At 42.1% G+C, this 27784-nt stretch overlaps 1 protein-coding gene across 1 annotated transcript in view; it reads left to right on the forward strand.

Annotated features, from left to right (window-relative positions):
- Window positions 1-27784, forward strand: part of POLN (DNA polymerase nu) — a 307936-nt gene that overhangs the window by 236996 nt on the left and 43156 nt on the right. The window contains exon 17 of the mRNA XM_077478450.1: window positions 10946-11074. Coding sequence (XP_077334576.1) covers window positions 10946-11074 — 129 coding nt within the window. The remainder of the gene's footprint in view (window positions 1-10945; window positions 11075-27784) is intronic.

Genomic DNA, 27784 nt, shown 5'->3' on the forward strand with positions numbered 1-27784 from the left:
ATATGTAGAACAATACTATACCTGGCTCAAGCTGGACTCCTCCACTTCTTCCTGGCTGGAAGGCAGAGGATGGGCACGGGAAGCCTCAGTTGGGATGGACGGAAGTGTGGAAGGAAGGGTTGAGAGTGATTCCCTGACTTCAGTCTGGTCTAACAGAAAATGCAGTCTGTCATGGTACCACAGCCTAGGGACATAAATGTAATCTGCTGCAGCCCCTGACCTCTGAGAATCCTGGACCTTCTTGCGCTCCCTAAGATATGTGCTCCTCAGGTGACCAATTTTGGCTTTTAAATTTTGGCTTTTAAATAGGGATGTTTGCCGTGGGGACCAACAGTTTCTCCAGCGCTGTCTGCCTCTTTAATTTGTTATTATAATGTGGATGTTTCACCTGCCATAGACAGGGCAGCTCCCTGTAGTTGTCTATGAAAATTGGGAGAAAGCTGTGGTCTTTGAACCCATCCATTTTCTCTGCAAGACACAACACAAGACAAACCCTAATGTCAGGCTAAACTCTCCTAATCTTGTCCCATTATAGGCCTCAATATACAAGCAGTATAGGCCAGTGATGCACCAAGTTTAAATTGTACCATTGTTATAACGATTGTCGCTTCCAATACCTGTCCTTCGCTCACAGATTGTACGTACGACGCATGTGTGTTACGTTTTATATACATTGCGCACTTCTAGTCTATTCCCTGCCCCTTCTCTTTCGGTGCAGTGGGGAGAGCACCAGACAGAGACATAGCAGGTGCATGATAATCTCAGCAATGAGGAGGACGAGGAAAGCCCGGAGCCAGAAACGTCCCGATCCCAGAGGAGATTTAAGGCCTCAAATATGTCCTTTGTAGAGACGGTGGACATTTTGAAGAGAGCCGACTATGATGGGAAGTATGGACCTTACCCAAACCCAAATGTGAGAAAGGCCAAGATCATGACTAAAGTTGTGAAGAGTCTGCAGAAGAATTTTGGGGTAAGACGATCCAAGGATCAACTGAGGAAACGTTGGTCAGACCTCAAAACTGAGGGAGCACAATCGGTACAGAAAGATAAAGCGACTTCTTCAAAAAAGTAAGTATTTGTCATGTGTTCATATTATTATTATTACTTGCATACTGCTCCATGAGCTTTTCTTTACTGTTGTACAGTTTAAAATGGCAACTTTCATGTTGATGGGTTCAATCGGTCGTAGGAAACCTTGTTCGTTCGCCCACTAAAATACGATGTTTTCGGAAGTTGCAATTAACTACATTTGTTCAGGCCTATTTCTACTAAAATAAGTTTGTTGTCTAGATGGGTTTGTAACTAGAATGAAATGCAAACTTGATTCAGTGTAAGACCCCTTTCACACTGCCGCGCCCATAGCGTCGGCAGTAAAATGCCGCTATTTTTAGCGGCGTATTACCGTCGGATTTGCAGCACATTTCGGTCACTAGCGGGGTGCTTTTACCCCCGCTAGTGGGTGAGAAAGGGTTAAAAACACCCGCAATACGCCACAATAGCGGCGTTTTGCCGGCGGTAATGCAGCGCTGCCCCATTGATTTCAATGGGGAGCAGCGGTGGAGGAGCGGTAAATACACCGCTCCTTCACCGCTCCAAAGAAGCTGCTGGCAGGACTTTTCCTGATGTCTTGCCAGCGCACCGCTCCAGTGTGAAAGCCCTCAGGCTTTCACACTGGAATGAATGGAGCAGCAGTTTGGGGGCGGATTGCAGGCGCTATTTCTAACACTATCGTGGCTGCAAAACGCCCTCGGTGTGAAAGGGGTCTAAAGGAGAGGACACTGAGCAGCTGTTTACACATCTGCACTTAGGAGCACTAGTGTGGGACACCAGAACACCCTTTTTATTAGGGTGTCCCACACACGTGCTCCAGTGGATACTATAGGGGTGTCTCCATTTGTGAAACTTGCACAAAACAGGTAAGTATTCTAGCTTTAGAAAGTGTAAAAAATAATGTTTTCAGCTTGGAACTCTGCCAAAAAATACAATTGTACGACACTTTCAAGCAATGTTTCATATTCCTATTTCTGCCCTCAAATATCGGTGTGCTAAGTAGGGCTGCAACTAACGATTATTTTCAAAATTGATTAGTTTGCCGATTATTGTTTTCGATTAATCGATTAATAACCTTACAAAAAAAAAGCGTGGTGTATAATTTAGTTACTATGTCAAGTTTTAAAAAAAGGTACTTTATTCTTAAATGTCTCTATGCAGTGGTAAATATAAATAACCAACTTTATGGTTAGGGAGCAAAATATCTAATCCATTCTGAGAATAACAGACAGAAGAGATATACTGTATATACTATTAGAGGAGATATACTGTATATACTATTAGAGAAGATATACTGTATTATTAGAAGAGATATACTGTATATACTATTAGAGGAGATATACTGTATATACTATTAGAGGAGATATACTGTATATACTATTAGAGGGTGAATCTGGTAAATATCATCAGACTCAGAGATCAATTCTTCCTTCAAAAAAAAATGTAATTTTAAGAAGTTCATTCTATTTTCTAATCGTTAGTGGGGTCAAATTGACGTTCATTTTCAACCACAGTGATGGAAAAATTTGGAAATAGAAAGCTGCTTGGTCAAAGACATTTTCAGACAGTGTATGTGGTTTTCATTCAGAAATTACATTAATTTTAAATACAGAATGTTAAAAACAAGTGAGATTTTCAAACATTCTTTCATTCAGCGACTGTACAAAGATTTTTCGTCTGAATATTCTCGTGTGAAAATTGATCCGTGTGGCCAGCATAAGGCTCGGTATACACCTATGCCGTTTGTGTTTGATCTGTTTCTGCTGTGCTTTTTGCTATGCGTTTTGATTTTTGCACACGTGATTTTGCTGAGATTTTGCATAATTTTTTGGCCAATTTGTTGTTGGGCAGAATAAAAAACACAAATTGCTGCAAAAACGCATTACATGCTTCTCTGCAGCTTCTCTATTGAAGTATATTGAACCAAAAAAAGCACAGTTTTGCATGAATGTGTCCCATAGGAAATTATGTAAATGAACTGTAGTGAGTTTCTGCAAAAAACACATACCGTATATACTCGAGTATAGGCCGACCCGAATATAAGCCGAGGCCCCCAATTTACCCCCAAAAAAACTGGCAAACTTATTGACTCGTGTATAAGCCGAGGGTGAGACATGCCTGTCCATCCCTGTGTGTGTGTCCGTCCATCCCTGTGTGTCCGTCCATCCCTGTGTGTCCGTCCATCCCTGTGTGTCCGTCCATCCATCCCTGTGTGTGTGTGTGTCCATCCATCCATCCATCCCTGTGTGTGTGTGTCTCCATCCATCCATCCATCCATCCCTGTGTGTGTGTGTCTCCATCCATCCATCCATCCATCCCTGTGTGTGTGTGTCTCCATCCATCCATCCATCCATCCCTGTGTGTGTCTCCATCCATGTGTGTGTGTGTGTGTGTGTGTGTGTGTGTGTGTGTGTGTGTCCAGCCTACCTTTGTCCCGAGCCTCCGTCCCGTGCCTTGCCTCCTTGCCTCCGTCCCGTGCCGTGCCTTGCCTCCTTGCATCCGTCCCGTGTCGTGCCTTGCCTTGCCCCCGTCCCGTCCCGTGCCGTGCCGTGCCTTGCCTTGCCTCCGTCCCGTGCCCTCTTCGTCGGCGGCCATTGTAAAATTCAAAAGCTGCGCCGCCGCCTTCGCCTGTGATAGGCGGAACACTGAATTTCCCAGCAGCCTGTGTTCCGCCTATCACAGACGTCGTATCATCCTCGTCCGTAGTACGAGGATGATACGATGTCCGTGATAGGCGGAACACAGGCTGCTGGGAAATTCAGTGTTCCGCCTATCACAGGCGAAGGCGGAGCCGGAGGCGCGGCTTTTGAATAGAATGGCCGCTGTCTGTCTGCTCGACACGCTGATCGAGCGGGCAGACAGCGATGACTCGAGTATAAGCCGAGGGGGGCACTTTCAGCCTCAAAAAAGAGGCTGAAAATCTCGGCTTATACTCGAGTATATACGGTAGATGTGAACCAGGTCTAAAATGTTCAGTAACATAATGGGGTTAAAAAAAACTAAAATTAGATCTTTATAGTACACACAAAGAAGCAGATGATCACTACTGTAAGGGGTTAATTTTTTTTACTGTAGAACTGTGAAAGTAATATTAACAGTAGCGATTATTTGCTCTTTTTGTACTATAAAGGGCTCATTTTATATTATTTTAACCCCATTATGTTACTAGCCGATTAATTGATTATGAAAATAGTAATCAATTCATTTCATAATCGATTAGTTGTCGATTAAACGATTAGTTGTTTCAGCCCTAGTGCTAAGTATTCCTTTTTTAAATTCTCATAGGGGAGAAAAGACACTGGACTTCTAAGGACACCAGGAACCCCACACCTCCGAAAGAAGGGGAGATCCCAAAACCACAAATAGAGGCGGAGGAGGAGGGAGAGGTTTTTGAAATTGGCGAAATTGTCACCACAACAGGTGAGTGTCTGAGACCACAGCTTCAGGTAATATATGTATGCCTGCTTTTTTTTAATAATATATGGTGTGTTTTTTTGATTATTTTTAGGTGATGTGGATGTTGTGGAAGAAGAATCTCATTTCACCAGTGAAAGTGCCCAGATCTTCATCGGGGAGATAATGGGATGCAATCGCGATTTAGAAAATCTAAAGAAAAACATCAATGATGTTCAACAAAAAATTAAGAACATCATTGATGTTTTAGGGAGAATCTAAAACACACAAAAATAACTAGCATTGATTTGTGTTTTTAAAAACAAGTTTTACATTTTTTGAAAAGCCAAATTTTGAAGATGCACACAGTGTGTCTGCCATCATGGGAGATCAATGTACACATTTTGTGGGTGAAACCCCTTCCTCGCTACTAAAGTGGTTGAGATGAAGGGGTTGCACCCCCAAAACACGTCCATTCTCCCATGATGGCAGATAACACATGTTGACATTAGGCATGGGATCAGGAGGGAAATTCTCAGTTTGAATCCCAATTTGTGTACATCTTCAAAATTTGTTTTTTACAGGGATGACATCACTCAATCTGATGAAGGCAATATCAACACAGATTTGACATACTGATGTCTGATATTGCCTTCAATTTTCAAAGTTGAACTTTGTAAGTTCCTGAGTTGTGTATGTTATGCTTTGAAACATGCTTGTTTTAACAAAAAAGGCTAGTTATATTAATGTTACAAAAAATAATGTTATACACCAAAGATGTTGGTTTGTTGAAAAACCCTTTTATAAACACACATGTGAATGTGCTTTGAGTAAAAAGTTTTATCATCAACAATGTGTGGCTTCTTCTTTCAATGCTCAAAAGCAGTTTTTGTAGTAAAGTTGGTGTTTTCAGTGACAATGGGGGTTATTTACTAAAGGCAACTCCACTTTGCAGTACAAGTGCAGTTTCAAGTGCACTTTTGCAGTGCACTTGTAGTGCAAATTGGATTTGCCTTTAGTAAATAACACCCATGGTGCTTTTTAATTTGCCCCAATCACGCCATTTTCATGAATCCTCAAATTTCTGTCATGGTGCTGAAAATTATTAATATTTTTGTCAGTAATACATTACATACATTAACAACAAAAACAAGGTGGGTGCGTGTGTAGCAGACCCACAACATAATAATAATATTAGCCGAAGAAGAGATTGTCACCTCATGTCTCAAAGAAATTTGGTTTGCACTGTTGAAGAAAAAGGCCACAAAAAACAAAAAAAGATAACCTAGGAGACAGCTAAAAGAAACCCAATGTAAGGAACCATGAAACAGACAGAGACAGAAGTACAATCAAATCACACTTGTTGATTAATAAAAATAAAAAGGTAAATAGGAAAAAGCGTAGTCATGCATAGCCACAGTCCAGTAGCCAGATCGGGTAGTCAGCCAGTCCAATGTTCATAAACCAGATCGGGTAATCAGCCAGTCCAGACGTCAGGGATCCAAGGAGAGCAACTGCAAGCAGGATAGAAGCCTGGAGGGATGTCAGCAAGCCAGTCTTGAAACAAACAGCAGAAGATGGTTCCTAGTGATGTGACCAATGTGAAGGCAAAGGAGAAATGAGCTGGAAGGCTTTAAATAGGCAGATCAGATGAGCATCATCGGGAACAGCCGGTAACTGTGGAAAGAGAAGAGAGCTGGCAATTAGCCGACAGCTGAGCGGCCAGCCCAGAGGAGGAAGGGCTAAACCAGCCCTGACACCCAAGCAGTAAATCAAAGCAAATATTATTCCAGTTTCAAAAATAAATTTACTTCAAAAATGTCTCAGACATTGTCTGGCATATCAGTGGCCCCCCTACCCGCAAAGTACTCCATGTAGCTTCTTCTGATCTCGCGGGCACTTTGTGGGGGCAAGCCAGGACAGCCAGCTTCAAGTGCTGTCAGGGTTGTAGCATCTGCAAAGTTGGCCTCAGGCCCAACTGAGGCCAGATAGTTTGTTGATTTTTTTCTTAGAAAATTGTGCAGAATGCAGCAGGCAAGCACAATATGGTTCAGTTTATATTCCACCATGTGTATCGGTGTCCAAAATAGGCGGAACCAGCTGGCCATTATCCCAAAAGCATTCTCCACCACTCTTCTGGCTCTGGCCAGCCAGTAATTAAAAACCCTCTGGTCCGGGGAGGGTCCCTCATAGGGAATGGCCGCATAAGATGGTCCCCCAGTGCAAAGGCTTCATTCGCCACGGAGACCAAGGGGAGTTCTTCCACATTGTCTTCTGGAGATGGAAAGCCCAAGCTGCCATTCTGGAGATGCCTGTAGAACTCCGTCTGGGCGATGACTCATCCAATCTGACATCCGCACATTTTTCCCCACGTTCACATAGAGGAACTCATAAGTTGCTGACACCACCACCAACAGCATTATACTATTACACCTCTTGTAATTATAATAGTATGACCCAGAGTTGGGGGGGGGTGGGACTATGTGGACACGTTTCCCATCAATTGCCCCTCCACAATTGGGAAAGTCCCAACGGGTGGCAAAGTGGGAGGCCACAGTCTGCCATTCCTGTGGCATTGAAGGAAACTGTGGAGTCAAACAAGAAAAAAAAAATAGTAATTTTGCACATATACATTGCAAGCAGATTAGACACAAACATTCTTGGCCAACATAAGTATAACATTTTTGGAAATTAGTATTTAAAGACACAAGTATAAGGTCCACTTATCAGATTCCTCACCCCATCTGATGGCCCATTGCAAAAATTTAAGGGGGGGATGTTTTTGACAGGTAATTCTCTCCACTTCAATAAAAATACACACTGAACAAATAGAAGCACATTTTTACATTCTGATATTACCTATCAAGATAATAATATGAGAAACAAACTTTAAACAATACCATTTGAAAGTATTCAGGCAGGCTCTTGCATTACATGCTTTGGTGAATTCATCCATAAATCTGACCACAAAAGAGGTAGATATAGTGTGTATGGGTTGCCAAAGTCAGGATTGCTATCAGCTGACTTATGGAGTGACTAGGCTACAGGTGTATATGGGCCCAGGAGAGCATGCTGGGAAGGTTAGTGAAGGCAAATATGCATGAAGGACAAAAAAGGAACTTTAAAAGCTTCCAGCATGCATGAGGACAAAGGGGCACACCATGTTACAGCATATTACAATCATGGTAATTAGAGAATGATGAAAGAAATACAATACATTAGCAAACATTAAATACATAGAATGTGATGTTAAAGGAGAAAACGTACCTTAATATAGTACTTCTGCAGGACCTGAATAATCACAGAACGGGTCTCTGGAATAATGATCCCCAGAGCCTGGGGGGAGATGCCTGTCGAGAACTTGAGGTCCAGCCGGCTTCTCCCAGTCGCCAAGTACCACAAGGTGGAGATTAGCCTCTGCTCCGGAGTGATGGTGGCTTGCCACATGCAGGTATCCTGCCTACTGATATAAGGGGACAGCAAAGCCAACAGGCGGTGCAAAATCCATCATCCTGAGATAATTCCTGAAATCATCAGGATTATTCTCCTGGATCTCACGAAGCAAAGGCATATGTGAGAATTGGTCATGCTGGAGTAACCAATTCTTCGCCCAACCCCAAGCCCCTGCACAGCATAAACTCTACGTACGTACATGCAACATGGCTTCAAAATGGTCAGCTGGTCAGAATGAACGAACAGAAAGCACTGAAAAACAGCAAGGCCTGAAAGAACGAGCTGAAAATCAACAACGGGCAGACAAGAATGCACTGAAAATCAAATACGGTACTATAAATAGCATGCACTGACAAACAAATGTGAACTGACTACATGCACTGAAAAGCAGATACGAACCAACAAGCACAAACTGAAGAGCAGTAATGATCTGAAGCACAAGTCTGAAAAGCGCAAATGGTCTCTAACCAAACTTCTAACACACGATAAACACAAAATCAGCAGAAGGAGACCAAAGGGTGGCGCACTTGGTACTGAACTTCCCTTTTAAAGTCCCGTCGTGCGTGTTGTACGTCACTGCGTTCTTGACGTTCGGAAATTCCATCAACTTTGTGCGACCGTGTGTATGCAAGACAAGTTTGAGCCAACATCCGACGGAAAAAATCTGATGGATTTTGTTGTCAGAATGTCCAATCGTGTGTACAGGGCACAAGAGTTTCAACTTGTATGCAATAAGGCGGGGCCTTGCACTACATGGTTTTGGTAAATCTAAAGGAAATCTGACAACAAAAGTTGTATAGTGGGTGTGGGGTCTTACAATTCAACACTGCCACAAATTTGTGGCAAGTGATCCTTGCTATCTGGGAAGAAATATACGGGTGCCCAGATAGCAAGGATAACTTGCCACAAATTAGTGGCAGTGTTGAATTGTAAGTCTTGTTAACTTGCTGCACATTTTCACTGGCAATTTTACACTTGAAAAGCATTGGAAACACAAGTTTTGTTGACCCTTTTCCAATTTGTAGCAAATTTGCGAGGCAAGTCTCTAGCAAGAGCAAAGTTACAGGGGTGAGTCTACAGCAAGAGCTCTGCAAGTCTACAGCATGAAAATTCAGCCACAGTGACCCCCTGTGGTGGGATGACTATTGCACAACATAACTGAACCAGAACTTGCAACAGACTTGCAGAATGTTTGCAAAGAAAGTTGATCTGGAGTCATGCAATGTGGACTTGCTGCAATTGTGCAACAAACCTGTAAAAGCCTGGCAAGTCTAGCAATAGCTTAGTAAGTCATTTTCAAACTTGCAGCTCAGTTGCTTACTATCTGGGTGATTATTCATTCATGCAGATAGAAACATATAAGTCCAACCTGTAACGTGCATGTGTGGATCATTCCCACCATATTTGATGATATTGTGTAAATTACTGTGCATTGGCATTAGTGAGAGTCAATTGCGAAATATGGTGAAGATGCGCAAGTTTATTATGCTGTATACACGCGACCGGAACGAATCCGCCAGACAATTTGATCGTGTGTGGGCCTCATCGGACCTTTGCTGTCTAAAAATCAGACAGACTTTAGATTTAGAACATGTTTCAAATCTTTCAGATGGACTTGAGTCTGGTCTAAAAAAATCCGTTCGTCTGTATGCTAGTCCGACGGACGAAAACCGATGCTAGGGCAGCCATTGGCTACTGGCTATGAAGTTCCTTATTCTAGTCTGATCGTACGTCGTCACGTTCGAATCCGTCGGAATTTGATGTGATTGTGTGTGGCCAAGTCCGTTCGTTCGGAAAGTCCGTCGGAACTCCACTGAAAAGTCCATCGGGAAGACCGTTGCACCTAGTCTGCTGGAAAGTCCGGTCATGTGTACACGGCATTAGTGATGTGAACCATGCATGCTTGAGTATTTGATGCCATCATTTTCATGACATAGTGGCTGAAACACAATAGCCCACTCACGGCCACTGCAGCAATGCCCAATATCCCAATCACTGCCACTGCACCAGTGCACAGCGCCTCTCTTACTGCCACTGCACCAATACACAAAACCTCACCACCACTGCATCAAAAAACAATACCCCACTTACTGCCACTGCATCAATGCACAATACCCCACTCACTAGCATGGCAATGAGGCATAATACTCCACTCGCTACCACTGCAACGATATGCATTTCTGCAGTAACTGCCACTTCACCAATGTGCATTTCTGCACTGATCACCACTGCTCTGGTGCGCACTTCTGCTACATATGTGACCACCCCCCCCTCCATTCCAATCACACCGTCTTTCCTGCATGGCTCCCCACTGATATGTCTTGGTGCTCGCTGCACCTCTGTCATTGCTTTCAGCCTGTTCAACGTATGAGCATACTTTTGCTAGTCTTCTTAACAGCAGTAGCAAGCACTCTAATCCCGCGTACACACGATCTGACTTTCCGGCAGACTTGGTCCGGTGGACCGGAATCAGTCGGACAATTCGATCGTGTGTGGGCTCCAGCAGACTTTTTTTCCCAAAAGTCTGATGGACCTATAAATAAAACATGTTTCAAATCTATACGACAGACTCAAGTCCGACGGACTAAAAATCGGGAAAAACCGTTCGTCTGTGTGCTAGTCCGACGGACCAAATACGACGCAAGGGCAGCTATTGGCTACTGGCTATTGAACTTCCTTGTTTAGTCCTGTTTACGTCAGCACATTCAAAATGAATGTACTTTCAAACGGACTTAGTCTGTTCGTGTGTGGCTAAGTCCGTTCGTTCAGGAAGTCTGTCGGACCTCCGCTGAAAGTCCGTCGGGAAGACTGTCAAAAAGTCTGGTCGTGTGTACGCGGCATAAGAAGAGGCATATAAAATAGCTCTTTCTTATCACAGCAACATTTACGATCAGAATAGTCTCCTGTGCAAGTGTCCTGATCTACCTCTCTTTGAACAGTTACACAATCGATAAATCCCAAACGCAGCATATCTATAATTTATTGCTGAAGTGGTTAGTTAGAACTATATGCATGCACGTTTCATTTTTTTTTTCTTACATATTTTCAGGAAAAGAACGTCTGTCAGAATGTCTTGGGACAACACCAGCAGAAGCTAATAAATTTATTGAACGATTTTTGCAGAAATATAGAGTGTGTGACTTCACACAGACAGTGGTACAGGAGTGCCTCTCTAAAGGTAGAGTATATGTGTTGCCTGTGCATATCTAAACATCTGCTGGGCATGCTAGGATTTGTAGTCCTAAAGTTGGATGACTGGTAGTTGCATATATCTAGATTAAATAAGTGATATCAATATGTCATACATACATTTTCCATTGTAGAGGTATATAGCAAACACAAAGTCCAAATATAAGCCTCCAATAAATTAGCATAACTGTTCACACTGAGAACAAGTTTAATAGATATGATAGTCGCTATATTTTTTAAACATGCACAATTTTCAAAGAAACTGCTGGCTGTAGCAAAAATACTTTCTGTGAAAACCCCAGGGAAGAAGAAAAACAAAGATAAACGACTAGGAATACCAAGAACCCAGTGTGAGGGGGGTTTACTTTTCTAAAGCTGAATTTGTATTAGTTTCTAAAATGGAAACTGTATAGAAATATGAATCCACCACAAGAATGGATAGCTTTGCTTCACATTTTGTTAAAACAATCTTAGAATGAGGGAAAAATAAGTACAAAATACATGATACATAATTGTAGAAACTATTAGGTTCCAATACATACAGCTATTTCTTCCCACTGACACTTAGGAGATTCTGGGAGCCCCCTTAATTTCCTATGCGTGGGTTGACTTCTTGATAATTGGAACACAAACACATGTCTATTTCTCATACTGCAGTGCTGTACACTATGGTTCCACAGCCTGTTGAGAAGCCCAGGGTCTGGTATTTTGGGATTTGTTGAAATCTAGAGTGTTGTAGGATCAAAGTATCATGTCTTCAAATGATTTTCCTGTTGAAGGGAATTTTGGTGAAGAAAGGACACTTTTGGGGTCATTGCACATGGCCAGGAAGAAGGAAGAGGTTTTGTTTTTATAGACCTATCCCACCTTCCAGACCCTTTTCTTATAATTCTGCTGGTTCAGATACCATTACCCATATATCTGAAACACGAACTTACCTTTGGTAAATGCTCTTACTGTAATGTTCAACGCTTTCTGTTGATGGTCAACATGTCTATTTTAGATTGTGTTTACCTTGGTTTTAAAAGGGTAGGCTGAAGACACACAAAAGCTCACATAAACTGCAGCATCACTGAGTAGGAGTATATGTATTTAAATAAAATAAAGGGAATGCTTTACTTAAGGAGAAGAGCATGCTCACTTTGCAATGTAAATGTTCACCTAACGCTTAATGATTGAGGTAAAACTGTGCTGACTTGAATCATACAATCATGTGAGCAAAATGTTTTTTTTTCAATTTCCTTGTGCATGAATGGGCATTTTCTGCAAAGTAATTTTTCACTTAGCGTCAGCTCATATACCATATATGGTAAATGACAAAGTGAATGTTCCTCTCCTCCTACTTTAATAAATTAACCCTATAGCCTTATTGATTGTCAGAAACCATGAATCAGACCGAGACAGACGTACAGTTAAATCATACTTGTTTAATAATGTAGCACTAACCCCCGAAGGAGCTGCTGGTTATTTTTGGGCTTACCGTTACCTTCCGCTCTCCTTGTTGCACGTCTAGGGGTTGTCCCGTGGTAGATGACCCAGTAACTTGAGACTGACAATAGATCCACTTGAATGGATTTTATTTGCAAGCTCAAACCATTGAACATTCTTTTAACTGGGGATCAGAGGGTTGGAAAGGAAGTTCAGGTATTCTCAATGTCAAAGTCCAAAAACATTAAAGAACTTGTTTACTTTGACTGCATCCAGAGAATAGCCATTCGCAGCTGGATGAACACACAGGTTGGACAGTCCCTCTCTCACAAGGCCTAGCAGCCAACAAGGTGCTTACTCAAGAACAAAGTCTTTGTCACAGACGTTGTTGCAGAACACGTAGGGAAACTAAGCTGTAGAACACTTGTAGGATACCTGGATCTTTCAGCCTGCTTGGCGATATCCACAAGACCGGAATGCTTGAAGTACACTGGGTCTCTCCCAAACCGGAGACGGCATCCACCCACCTCAGAATCCTCCTCTAGTTTCCCCACCTTGGGCTAGCCAGCCCCGAAGCGTTAAAGTCGGGTGAATCCGCACCCCAGGCCATAGCCTTCCTGGGGGCTGGTCAGGAGGACCAGGGCCATGTAATCAGCACATCATACTGGACTGGAACCCCGAACCACGTGACGGCACAGCGAGAGGGCCACTCTTACTGACCTGGCTCCAAAAGAGAGTAACTTAAGCGCCTGACCAGACCATAGTTCCACGCCTGCCACTAGAGACAGTGCCCCCCTGTGGTCAGGCTGAACATCTCACGGTCCAGTCAGACTGACACAGAAGTCAAATTTAGACAAATAAACCCAAACCTAACTGCAGTTTAGACAAAGTTTAACTTTGAAAAACACAGAGCGCATGCTCTTCAGGAGCCCGCCGCTTCAATAATAATAAAAAAAGGTAAACAGAGTAAACGTAGTCAAAACATAGCCAGAGTTCAGGAACTGGAATGGATAGTCAGACAAGCCAAAACGTCAGGGAGCCAGAAATTAGTATAGTAGAACAGCAAGCAGGATCTGGAGCCAGAAGGAATGTCAGCCAAGCAAGACTTTAACAGTTACACAGGAGAGCGTCTCTGGAGATATGACCAAGGCAAAGGCAGAGATCATCTGGACTGGATGGCTTAAGTAGGCAGGACTGACGAGCAGGATATCATCAACAGGTGAGTCACTGTGGAGATATAGGAACTGGCAAGCAGCCAAAAGCTGAGTAGTCAGCTTTGAAAAGGAAGGGCTGAGCCCAGCCCTGACATTAATGATTTTTGGATAACTTGTTTCTGTTTTTAACTAATATATATATATATATATATATATATATATATATATATATATATATATATATATACTAATATACATGTTTCGATTTTTCCAAAAAAAGCTGTGCTATAATGATTCAAACCAATGTGTGAAACAAATGAAAAAATAAATGAAAGAATGAAATCCAAAAATACAGACAAAAGGAATCTATATATAAATGTTCAAATGTTAGTCCATTTCCCGGTCAACAGTAATTCTGCTTATCATCTCCACCGTGTTTTATCACACCGCACCAATGGAAAAAAGTGTCATCAAAGTTGCAGAGAAAGGCTTTCCACCACCAACAATACTGACGCTTACCAGCTATACTGATCCCATCTCAGAGATCAGATATCACCACTATTAAATCACTCCCTCTGAACATGGACTGCATGGAGGATGTATCTCTTTAAGCGCTCTGTTCAAGTGGATGGTATGTTCCTACGGCCACACCGCTTATTGCCCAGCACATGCATAAACAAGAGGAATCGCCATAGTGTGATATAGTCAAAAAATTTTAATAAAATAAAAAGAGTTGCACTTACATCAAATATAAAAAGGATTCGTTTTTCAATAAAAAGATTTGCAGGCCGGCTTCATACAACGCTGCCCGTCGCTTCCGGGTTCAGCATAGATCGCGGTGACGTCAGCACGCCGCTCCTCCCTACGCCGTTTCGTTAGAGATAACTTCTTCCAGGGGCACGGGCGGCGTACTGACTCACCGCCATAAATAGCACTACATACAATTAGTTCCGCCCCATTCTGAGCTTCTGATGGCCATGTTGGATAAGGGCAAACTTCCCCATTACGTGGGCGGATGTTATGTCACTCCCACAGCCTGTAAACAACTACAGTGTGAGGGATCTCTTCCGGAATCCTTCCCTGCCTATCTAAAAAGGCCATATTGAATCTAAAAAGGCCATGTTAGATCTGGGCAAATATTCCCTCATACTGAACAAGTTACTATGCATATGTAATAACTCGGCAGTCAACATATCCAGTATCAGTTAGTATTAAAAAGGGGAAAGCTAGATAAAAAAAATGAAATATAGAGAAAAAAAATATATATAATATATAAAAAAAATATATATATATTATATAAAGAATATAAAAAAATATAAAAAATATCAAAAAATTTTTTAAAAGAAAAATGTAAAAAGAATTTTTTTTTTATATATTGTTATTTGTATCTATAGGACTACCAGCCAATATTATACATATCTCCAAAGATCTCACATGATATGTATATATTTCCAAAAGATCTCACATGATATAATACAATTTTTTTTTTTTATCTTATTTTCTAATTGGGCTGCTTATGAGAATCTCCACCCAAATTTACCTCACAAATAGCACCAAAAAAAAATTGTATTTGTTTTGATGATAATGGGGCACTCCATACCCCCAAAAATGTGCAATACAAAAATTGTATAAAATTAACAGATAAAAAGAAATGAAAAATGGAGACTAGGATGTGGAAGGAACCAGTAACCCTACCCCTTTAGTCAGTTAACCGTACCTGGTCTTACAGAAACTCACAGTGGGTTCACAATATTTCATCTCATCACATACCATCTAGCTATTATCGATAAAAGCGTTGACATCTACCTCCACATTAAGGCCATACGGGGTATAGCAACGTACCCTATGTATCCAGGTCATTTCCAACTTGGATAATTCCCTCACCAGAGAGCTTCCCATCCAGTGAGCACTGTACTTGTCTATTCCCAAGAACAGTGTATTAGCCGGGTTACGATTATGATGGATAGCATAGTGTTTTGACACCGAATGAAATCTAAATCAATTTCGTATATTGGTTATGTGTTCCCCTAAGCGCACCTGCATAGTGCGCTTAGTCCTACCTATATATTGAAACCCACAGGGGCATTGTAAAAGGTATACAACTCCTGTGGAACTACATGTAATGAACGGTTCAATTTTATGTTCCCTAGATGTACTTGTGGAAATAAAAGATTCTGTTTTTCTCTGCCTGTTCTTATTCAGTGCGCAAATTTGACATTTGCGACACTGATGATATCCTGACATATTTTGGAAAAAGGATATCTTTTTAGTGGGCGGGTCCACCACATTCGGTGCTATTTTATCTCGAAGCGAAGGTACTCCCCTAAAGACCACCTGTTGTTTAACTGGTAGGAAAGTTTTAATAATCCTGTCGTTACCCAACAGGTGCCAATGCTTTTGGAGCAGTTTTTTGATAAGATAATGTTGAGTAGAGAATGTAGTAATAAAGGATATGACCGGTCTCTCCCTCCTTTTCTTATTAATATTGGGGCCTTCATTTAATAGAATAGAGCGATTGATTTCTCCTATTTGTTGCATTATCTGATTTAAAGGCTCCACCTCATATCCCTTCTCTAATAACCTTTTCTTTATTATATCTGCCTGTAGCTTATAATCGGCCAGATCGGTGCAGTTTCGCCTCATTCTCAAAAATTGGCTCTTTGGAACTGAGTCCAACCATACATCATGATGGCAACTCCCCCTAGGTATAAACGCATTCCTATCCGTTTTTATGAAGAAAGAAACAATCTTAAGAGTGTCACCACTCCTATTGATCGTTAAATCAAGAAAATTAATCTTATCTAGGCTCGCCTCATGTGAATTTGATACCTCTCTCATTATTGTTTAGATAAATAAAAAATTCTTCCAATTCCTAAACAGTCCCATCCCATAGGAGGAGGACGTCGTCTATATACCTAGCCCAAAAGGACAGGTAAGGACTCTTGTCCTTATAGACGACGTCCTCCTCCCATTTTGCCAGAAACAGATTGGTGAGGCTGGGGGCATACTTCGCCCCCATAGCCACACCGCGAATCTGTCTGTAATAATTATGTTCAAACCAAAAATAATTATGATTGGCCGCATATTCCAAAAGATCTATAATGAATGTTTGTTGCGACTTGGGTATAGTAGCAAAAACATCCAGAAAGTATTTTACTGCAGAAATTCCCATAGCATGCGGGATTATAGTGTACAAAGAAGACACGTCTGCTGTTAGTAAGAGAGTGGAAGCACCCAATTTTAGTCCTGACCGTAAATTGATTACATGTCTGGTATCCTTAATGTATGATGACATACGTTGTACCAGGGGTTGAAGGAAAAAGTCAATATACTTACCCACCCGGGCCGTGATGGAGTCAATACCACTCACAATCGGACGGCCCGGGGGGCAAGTAAGGCTTTTATGAATTTTAGGGAGATAGTACAAGACTGGGGCCCGTGCAGCCTTAGGAATTAGAAAGGTTTTTTCCTTTTCGTTCAATATACCCAAACGAGAGCCCCTATCAACCAGTGTTTGCAACGTTTTTTTCATACTGAATTACCGGGTTACCTGGAAGGATCGCATAAGTGTCACTATCGTCCACTATATTATGCATCTCTGCCAGGTAATCCTTACGGTCCAAGACTACTATTCCCCCTCCTTATCCGCTGGACGTATTACCAGATTTTTATTCTTACACAATGAATCCAAACCCTCCTCCAAATTTTTTTCCATTTTTATATTTCTAATTTTAATAGACCCCAAATCTCGTAAGAGGACATCCCTAAAAACTCTAACAGAAGGGGCCAATGCACCAGGGGGGTTAAACGTAGATGCATTAGAGAACCCTGTGTGTATATATTCCTGTTGCACACCAACATGCTGTCTAGTTGGAGTAAGCATAAAATGTCTCTTTATATTAATAGTACGGACATACTTATGTATGTCCATGTAAGTTTGAAACTTATTTAATTTCTTAGGGGGTGCATACTTTAGACCTTTATTGAGAAGAGCTGTTTCAGCTTTAGTGAGGGTCTGAGAGCTGAGATGAAAAATACCATCCCCATTTATTTCCTTAGTTTTTTTTGATTGTGCTCTACTCCCCCCCCTGGTTTCTCTTTGTTTTCTATTCCCCTTTTTACACCCTGATTTGCCTTGGCAAAACCCCAATTCTGCTGGACCTGATTATTCACTGTGGGTCTGGGGGGATCTACTCTTGAATCTCCATATTCCCTCCCTTTCTGTGTATAGCTTTGTGAGCTTTGATTGATGGGACCCTCTCTATCACATAGGGGAAAGAAACGATTGCGAGTCTCCACCCCATGCTCAAAATCCTCCCCTCTCCAATTGTCATGGTAAGGTCGGGGACCACCATAATGATTAGGTGGTACACCGTAATTAAAGGGTCTCTCATTAGGCCCATAATGGTTATAAGGTCTCTCCATTCTCCCTCCGTTAACATAAGGGTCTCTACCATAATATGATTGTTCTGGGTTGAAAGGCTGACGGTATTCCCTATCATAGTAACCCACCTGTCTATATGGGGGTGGATGATTCCCTCCAGGGTTACGATACTGTTGTCCCATTCTCCCAGTATTGGAATTTCTCTGTGGTGATGAATAGGACACCCTACTCTCCTACTTATTAGATTTACTAACAGGCTTCATAGGAGTTTTCTGGCCTTGACTTACTATAGGCATATGTTGTATCTGAGAGGGCTCTTGTTCGAAAGTGCCCCCCCCCCGGTCCCTATTTCCATTTGTGAATCAGAACGCAATGTCTGTTCCTCTCCCAATTTCTTTTGCCATTCAAAAACACTATTGGCCTGGTAATCCTCAAAGTCCCTATTACATTTTTTTATTTTTTTTATTTTCTGTTCCTTCTCCTCTTTATCTAATGTTTTTAGCAAACCTGTACTCCTATCTTTATATTCTTCTTTATCCTTATGTGGCAATAATTTATCCTTCAAAGCTTTGATCTCTCCATCTAAGCGTACCAGTTTGCTATTTTTTCTAGATACCAGGAATTGGAGGAAACTGACTCCTGCCTCATTAAAGTACCGGAACCATTCCTCCAATTCCTGGTATCTAGAAAAAATAGCAAACTGGTACGCTTAGATGGAGAGATCAAAGCTTTGAAGGATAAATTATTGCCACATAAGGATAAAGAAGAATATAAAGATAGGAGTACAGGTTTGCTAAAAACGTTAGATAAAGAGGAGAAGGAACAGAAAATAAAAAAAAACGAAGGAAATAAATGGGGATGTTATTTTTCATCTCAGCTCTCAGACCCTCACTAAAGCTGAAACAGCTCTTCTCAATAAAGGTCTAAAGTATGCACCCCCTAAGAAATTAAATAAGTTTCAAACTTACATGGACATACATAAGTATGTCCGTACTATTAATATAAAGAGACATTTTATGCTTACTCCAACTAGACAGCATGATGGTGTGCAACAGGAATATATACACACAGGGTTCTCTAATGCATCTACGTTTAACCCCCCTGGTGCATTGGCCCCTTCTGTTAAAGTTTTTAGGGATGTCCTCTTACGAGTCTATTAAAATTAGAAATATAAAAATGGAAAAAAATTTGGAGGAGGGTTTGGATTCATTGTGTAAGAATAAAAATCTGGTAATACGTCCAGCGGATAAGGGGGGGGGGGATAGTAGTCTTGGACCGTAAGGATTACCTGGCAGAGATGCATAATATAGTGGACGATAGTGACACTTATGCGATCCTTCCAGGTAACCCGGTAATTCAGTATGAAAAAAACGTTGCAAACACTGGTTGATAGGGGCTCTCGTTTGGGTATATTGAATGAAAAGGAAAAAACCTTTCTAATTCCTAAGGCTGCACGGGCCCCAGTCTTGTACTATCTCCCTAAAATTCATAAAAGCCTTACTTGCCCCCCGGGCCGTCCGATTGTGAGTGATATTGACTCCATCACGGCCCGGGTGGGTAAGTATATTGACTTTTTCCTTCAACCCCTGGTACAATGTATGCCATCATACATTAAGGATACCAGACATGTAATCAATTTACTGTCAGGACTAAAATTGGGTGCTTCCACTCTCTTACTAACAGCAGACGTGTCTTCTTTGTACACTATAATCCCGCATGCTATGGGAATTTCTGCAGTAAAATACTTTCTGGATGTTTTTGCTACTATACCCAAGTCGCAACAATCATTCATTATAGATCTTTTGGAATATGCGGCCAATCATAAATATTTTTGGTTTGAATATAATTATTACCGACAGATTCGCGGTGTGGCTATGGGGGCGAAGTATGCCCCCAGCCTTGCCAATCTGTTTCTGGCAAAATGGGAGGAGGACGTTGTCTATAAGGACAAGAGTCCTTACCTGTCCTTTTGGGCTAGGTATATAGACGACGTCCTCCTCCTATGGGATGGGACTGTTTTGGAATTGGAAGAATTTTTTATTTATCTAAACAATAATGAGAGAGGTATCAAATTCACATATGAGGCGAGCCTAGATAAGATTAATTTTCTTGATTTAACGATCAATAGGAGTGGTGACACTCTTAAGACCGTTTCTTTCTTCAAAAAAACGGATAGGAATGCGTTTATACCTAGGGGGAGTTGCCATCATGATGTATGGTTGGACTCAGTTCCAAAGAGCCAATTTTTGAGAATGAGGCGAAACTGCACCAATCTGGCCGATTATAAGCTACAGGCAGATATAATAAAGAAAAGGTTAATAGAGAAGGGATATGAGGTGGAGCCTTTAAATCAGATAATGCAACAAATAGGAGAAATCGATCGCTCTATTCTATTAAATGAAGGCCCCAATATTAATAAGAAAAGGAGGGAGAGACCGGTCATACCCTTTATTACTACATTCTCTACTCAGCATTATCTTATCAAAAAACTGCTCCAAAAGCATTGGCACCTGTTGGGTAACGACAGGATTATTAAAACTTTCCTACCAGTTAAACCACAGGTGGTCTTTAGGGGAGTACCTTCGCTTTGAGATAAAATAGCGCTGAATGTGGTGGACCTGCCCACTAAAAAGATATCCTTTTTCCAAAATATGTCAGGATATCATCAGTGTCGCAAATGTCAAATTTGCGCACTAAATAAGAACAGGCAGAGAAAAACAGAATCTTTTATTTCCACAAGTACATCTAGGGAACATAAAATTGAACCGTTCATTACATGTAGTTCCACAGGAGTTGTATACCTTTTAAAATGCCCCTGTGGGTTTCAATATATAGGTAGGACTAAGCGCACTATGCAGGTGCGCTTAGGGGAACACATAACCAATATACGAAATTGATTTAGATTTCATTCGGTGTCAAAACACTATGCTATCCATCATAATCGTAACCTGGCTAATACACTTTTCTTGGGAATAGACAAGTACAATGCTCACTGGAGGGGAAGCTCTCTGGTGAGGGAATTATCCAAGTTGGAAATGACCTGGATACATAGGGTACGTTGCTATACCCCGTATGGCCTTAATGTGGAGGTAGATGTCAACGCTTTTATCGATAATAGCTAGATGGTATGTGATGAGATGAAATATTGTGAACCCACTGTGAGTTTCTGTAAGACCAGGTACGGTTAACTGACTAAAGGGGTAGGGTTACTGGTTCCTTCCACATCCTAGTCTCCATTTTTCATTTCTTTTTATCTGTTAATTTTATACAATTTTTGTATTGCACATTTTTGGGGGTATGGAGTGCCCCATTATCATCAAAACAAATAAACTTTTTTTGGTGCTATTTGTGAGGTAAATTTGGGTGGAGATTCTCATAAGCAACCAATTAGAAAATAAGATAAAAAAAAATAAAATTTTATTACATCATGTGAGATCTTTTGGAAATATATACATATCATGTGTGATCTTTGGAGATATGTATAATATTGGCTGGTAGTCCTATAGATACAAATAACAATATATAAAAAAAATATATATTTTTACATTTTTCTTTTAACATTTTTTTATATTTTTTATATTTTTTTATATTTTTTTATATTCTTTATATAATATATATATTTCTTTTTTATATATTATATATATATATTTTTCTCTATATTTCATTTTTTTATCTAGCTTTCCCCTTTTTAATACTAACTGATACTGGATATGTTGACTGCCGAGTTATTACATATGCATAGTAACTTGTTCAGTATGAGGGAATATTTGCCCAGATCTAACATGGCCTTTTTAGATAGGCAGGGAAGGATTCCGGAAGAGATCCTTCACACTGTAGTTGTTTACAGGCTGTGGGAGTGACATAACATCCACCCACGTAATGGAGAAGTTTGCCCTTATCCAACATGGCCATCAGAAGCTCAGAATGGGGCGGAACTAATTGTATGTAGTGCTATTTATGGCGGTGAGTCAGTACACCGCCCGTGACCCTGGAAGAAGTTATCTCTAACGAAACGGCGTAGGGAGGAGCGGCGTGCTGACGTCACCGCAATCTATGCTGAACCCGGAAGCGACGGGCAGCGCTGTATGAAGCCGGTCGGCAAATCTTTTTATTGAAAAACGAATCCTTTTTATATTTGATGTGCAACTCTTTTTATTTTATTAAAATATTTTGACTATATCACACTATGGCGATTCCTCTTGTTTATGCATGTGCTGGGCAATGAGCGGTGTGGCCGTAGGAACATACCATCCACTTGAACAGAGCGCTTAAAGAGATAAATCCTCCATGCAGTCCATGTTCAGAGGGAGTGATTTAATAGTGGCGATATCTGATCTCTGAGATGGGATCAGTATAGCTGGTAAGCGTCAGTATTGTTGGTGGTGGAAAGCCTTTCTCTGCAACTTTGATGACACTTTTTTCCCTTGGTGCGGTGTGATAAAACACGGTGGAGATGATAAGCAGAATTACTGTTGACCGGGAAATGGACTAACATTTGAACATTTATATATAGATTCCTTTTGTCTGTATTTTTGGATTTCATTCTTTCATTTATTTTTTCATTTGTTTCACACATTGGTTTGAATCATTCTAGCGCAGCTTTTTTTTTGGAAAAATCGGTATTTGTAATTGTGGGTATCTCACTTTTAAGTTGCTGCTGTTTTTACTGTATTTATTATATATATTCACTAATTTTTGTCACATACGTTTTTCACTTTCAAAAAATTATTTTTCAGTATCTGTATTTAGGAATAAGCGCTGTATTATATGGGTTTTATACTAATATACATACTAATATGTACTATTCTAATATGTACTATACAAATATATATATACCAATATATATATATATATATATAAGGGGGCCAGTATGGTGGCCTGTAATTATGGGAGGAGCCTGGAGGGTATTTAATTAGACCACCCACAACGGTCTGTGTCGGTTCCAGTGCAAGGTACTGCACATCAAGGGGCCGACTCTTCTCAGCTCCCTCACGGTCGACTATCTGTGCGTCCAATCGTAGGTGCACTTCGGCTTCTTCATTCATCGTCTTCGTCGGCGGTTCCCGCTCATAGTCGCAGATAAGTAGTATCCGAATCTTTTCATATCATGTGCAAACTTGCGGCTTATCATGCTTACTATCCTGCACCCCTTTCGCAAAAACCTACCTCTGATTCGTTGACACTCATGTCCCGACATCTTTCGGCACAGGCATAGTACATTCGTAAATTCCTTCTACCAAACATACGATTCATTCATAGATCCAAGCCTCTGAGTCGCTGACAGTCGTTCTCCAATATCACTCGCCATATGCTTCATTGGTTATAAAATTCCCTGTTCTCATCCTTCTTTGAGATAAACAGGTATTGTTTGTATGGGTTTCTGTGGCTGATTGAGGTGTAATTAAACCCACCTGATGTCTTTCCTACACTTGACTAGCCTGGGGGGATGGGTGGTTGATAGGTGTTTGGTTTCACAGCAAGGAATGGCATAAACTCTACAACCAATTCGTATCAGATACTCCTTACTGCCAATTTATATCAGATTCATCTCATACATTTTTTAAGCTGATTCGTGTCAAATACATTGCAGAGGCTGACGTACGTAGTTGTACCTTCGAGATCGGTCGTATATCTTCATTGATTGTCCCACGCTCGCTGTCGCAGGTAGGACTTTGTTGTTACCGCTCCTCTAAACTCTAATAGTTACGTTATCATGTTCGTTTATCATGTTCGTTTTGCAAAAGTCGCACTTACGCCACCGTAAGTCTTTCTATGTCATCTTTCATGTATTTCATGCTTTCTACCCAACGCGGGTTTACTTGAGCCGTTCACTTCGCGGTCGATGCGGTCTAATCCGACATTCAAGCCCCTTACTCGCCTCGCATCTACGGCCGATTCGAATCTAGTCGCAACTTCGCTTCTATGTTTCGGATCCTCGGCAATCACAAGCCCCTTCAACCGCCATCACCATTTAGTTGATTCGAACCCAGCCATATCATCGGCAATACGGTCAGATCTGTCATACGAGCCCCGTAGTCTCACATCTACGGCTGATTCGAATCTAGTCGCAACTTCGCTTCTATGTTTCGGATCCTCGGCAGTCACAAGCCCCTTCAACTGGCATCACCATTTAGTCGATTCAAACCCAGCCATATCATCGGCAATACGGTCAGATCTGTCATACGAGCCCCGTAGTCACCTCACATCTACGGCCGATTCGAATCTAGTCACAACTTCGCTTGTATATTTCGGATCCTCGGCAATCACAAGCCCCTTCAACTGCCATCACCATTTAGACGATTCAAACCCAGCCATATCATCGGCAATACAGGCAGATCTGTCATACGAGCCCTGTAGTCACTTCACATCTACAGCCGATTCGAATCTAGTTGGATCATTGGCAATCACCAGCCCCTTCAACCACCATCACAATTCAATCAATCCGAACCCAGCCATATCCTCAGCGATACAGTCGGATCCCATATACGAGCCTCTCAGTTGCAGCTACGGAGGATTTGAGTCTAGTCGCAGCATCGGCGCAACAATTCCAGTCCTTGCCAAACGCAACTCTAACAACCAAGCCGAATCCTGTTGCATCACCGACTCAAATGAGTCAAATCTTTCGCAGACTATTCCATAGCTATAGCCCAGTTCAAACTAGTCACATCGACTGTACAAATTCAGCAGTACTTACTTTTGACTTTCTCAGTCTATCCATACATGATCATACACAATTCTCTCCACCAATATGCTCAGTGTTGTGCACGGTTATTCCTACATAATCACATTTCCTCTATAACCTTTTCTTTCGCCTTTCAACAAAGCTGCGTTCTTGCAAATCGCTTGCAAGTCTTTCTGCATTTGGCTCAAAACTGCCAATCGTCTCCAGTAGCAACACTGCTGTTCACCTCATACCTACACACTTATAATTCCGCAAAACATTGCTTTCACCTTTCAAATAAAGCTGCTTCCTTGCAATCGCTGCAAGCATCGATGCAATGGCTCAATGCGGCCATTCATCTCCAGTAGCAACACGGCTGCTCTCCTTATTCCTACACACTTATAATTAAATTTATAGAAAGCTGCTTTCTTGCAATTGCTGCAAGCATCTCTGCAATTGCTTAAATACGGCCACTCATCTACAGTAGCAACACAGCTGCTCACCTCATTCATTCATTCATTCTCACCTCATAATTCAATTTATAATTCAAATAAGGCTGCTTCCTTGCAATCGCTGCAAGCATTTCAGCAAGTGGCTCAAACTGCCACTCATTGTCTCCAGTAGCAACACGGCTGCTCATCATTTTCTCTGTCGCTTTCCCCTTTTTAGGCCAGTTAGAACACCAGTTAGTCCACCCTGCACCAGGTTTGGACAGTATCTCCCAAAAAAAAAAACATTGTCGAGGGCTTGCATCTTCACCAGGGAGTCAGCTTTGCCCCAAACAGCTCTTTGCAATCCCCCTTGTCAAAACAAAATTCTCATGTCACCTTTCTACAGGCTCCCGGTCAACTCAGTTCTCGACCCCAACCAGTCGACTTCACAACTAGGGCATAACGTCAGGTGTGTAGTTCAATGGGATTCTCCCTTTCTCTTAAACACTCTTTCACTACATATTTTTACTTCACATACAGAATTTGACCTGCTCCTGAGGCGTTAGCAACTGTCACATACTTCTGTGCACTTCACTCTGTTTTCGAAGCACAAGCCTTCAATACGCAGACAAGGTCGCCTAATCTCCATACTTGCTGGCAGTGCAAGCATTAGTAGACTGAACCCACGTCAATTAACTACAGATCGCAACATTCCTACTTAGCATACCAGACTTCAGCTACCCACCCCAGTCCGCCCTGGGGCGCTCTGGTTCATTAGTCGGTGCCGAGCACAGATGGACACCCGAGCTATCGGTTACCTAGCCAGTCACCTCCTGGCTCACCTCGGTTGTCACGCATTCTTTTGAGTTTTCTAAAGTCACACTCAACAGCGCTCGAGCGCAAACCAACTGTCACTATGGCTGTCGTTCCTTTCCTGTTCTTCTTATTTTCCTTCCGCCTTTCATCTTATCTACCCAAACGCAACTATCCCCTCCTACTTTTGCAACTTACCTCAAACATACGCACCCCCCCCCCCCCTTGCTTTTAGTTGACGCCATGTCGCAGGCAGACAGTGAGGACTTTGCCTCAGCCCTGCTATCACCCTTTGCGGGCTCAGCAAGCAGCGGTTTACAGTCTCACAAGAGCTTGGACCATTATATAAAAAAAAAAAACTCATAGCAGAACGGTGTCGCAGGAGTAAATCCTACCCTGCCGCAGCCAGGAAACCAAGCTTTTAGGCTACTGTTTACACCACCAGTGGCAGCCCTTCCAGGTACCACTTCAGTCTATCTTCTCTACGACTACTCAGCTGCACTCCTGGGTGACCACACTGTCAACAGCAGTCACCGAAGTCCAAGCAGAGTGGCAGCCCTGGAGGTACGCCCAGCCGTGCCCCTATCAGCTCCAGTCACCACCGTCATTCACGTACCTTAACTTACAGGTACACCCAACATCTGCACCACTGTCTTCCCTGCACACCTTGTCCTAGCAGGGCATCTAGGAGGACATCTTGGATGACAACGACGTTAACTTAGCATCCCTCCTCATAGCAGTACACAACTTGGCCTAGAACAAGTCATATTCGTGGGGAGATGTCTCTGTCATCCTGAAGGCCAGAGACCCTTTACTTATTCGCAAGCTCACTGTCACAGAGTTTGTTCTGGCCTTGGGGACAGTCAGAGACATGTTAGGCAGAGCAACCCCAACAGGAGGGTAGAATTGGACCCGTATCTGCATGCAGCAGGTCACAAGTACGCAGGGTGCCCATCTTTTTACTATCACCGCTCATTTTCAAGGCAGCAGCCAGACTCAAGGTGATCCTTTATCTCCCACCTTTTAGTGTTTCTCTCCCAGGTACAAGACCCTGACTAAATCCTTAAATTAAGATGTGCCAGCTATAGCAGATCTGCCCATGGGAGTCGAATTTCTCACAAATTGGAATGGCATGCCAATGTTTATTCCCTCAGCATCTCTCTCTTCATCTCAGGTAGTCATGTTCACCACAGCCTCCACAGGTCCTCGCCTCAATTTTTGGCCAACTTGGGTTTACAGGGCCATGGCCGTCAGAAATCCTCTTGATTCCTGGGTTCAGTTAGTCCTCCTCTTTGTTTGACCTCTACCCCATTGTCGCAGCAGCTCAAGTCTGGTGCAACAACTGGGCAGGACAAACAGTGACGTTTGCCAGACAACCAAGCCACAGCCAGTATTATAAATAAAGGAGGTCCTAGTAGCTGGCCATCGTGGCCTTCCTGCGCAGGCTGGTGCCACTATCCCCACAGCACCAATCTAACGTCCTATGCGTCCACATCCCAGACAAACGCAATAATCTGGCCGACGCACTACCCGTTAACTTTGCTTCGTTATTTTTGCAGGAACCTGGAACCGACCCGACCATGTCTCTTATCCCACACTGGTCATAGCTAACCTCGGATTCAAACAACACTTTCACGACGCTACCTGCCTTATTAATCTTTCATTATCTCACAACACCCTGAAGGCCTACCGTGCAGCCTAGAGGTTCTATGTCAGGTTACTAGCCTCAAACCCCAGAGTAATACCAAGAGTTCTCCATCACATCCTGGTCTTCATATCATGCCACCACACACAGTTGGCATTGTCACACAATACCATTAGACTCTAC

The sequence above is a fragment of the Lithobates pipiens genome, unplaced genomic scaffold (assembly GCF_037356315.1).
Source record: "Lithobates pipiens isolate NorthernLeopardFrog02 unplaced genomic scaffold, aLitPip1_a1.2 Scaffold_13, whole genome shotgun sequence".
NCBI lineage: Eukaryota > Metazoa > Chordata > Amphibia > Anura > Ranidae > Lithobates > Lithobates pipiens.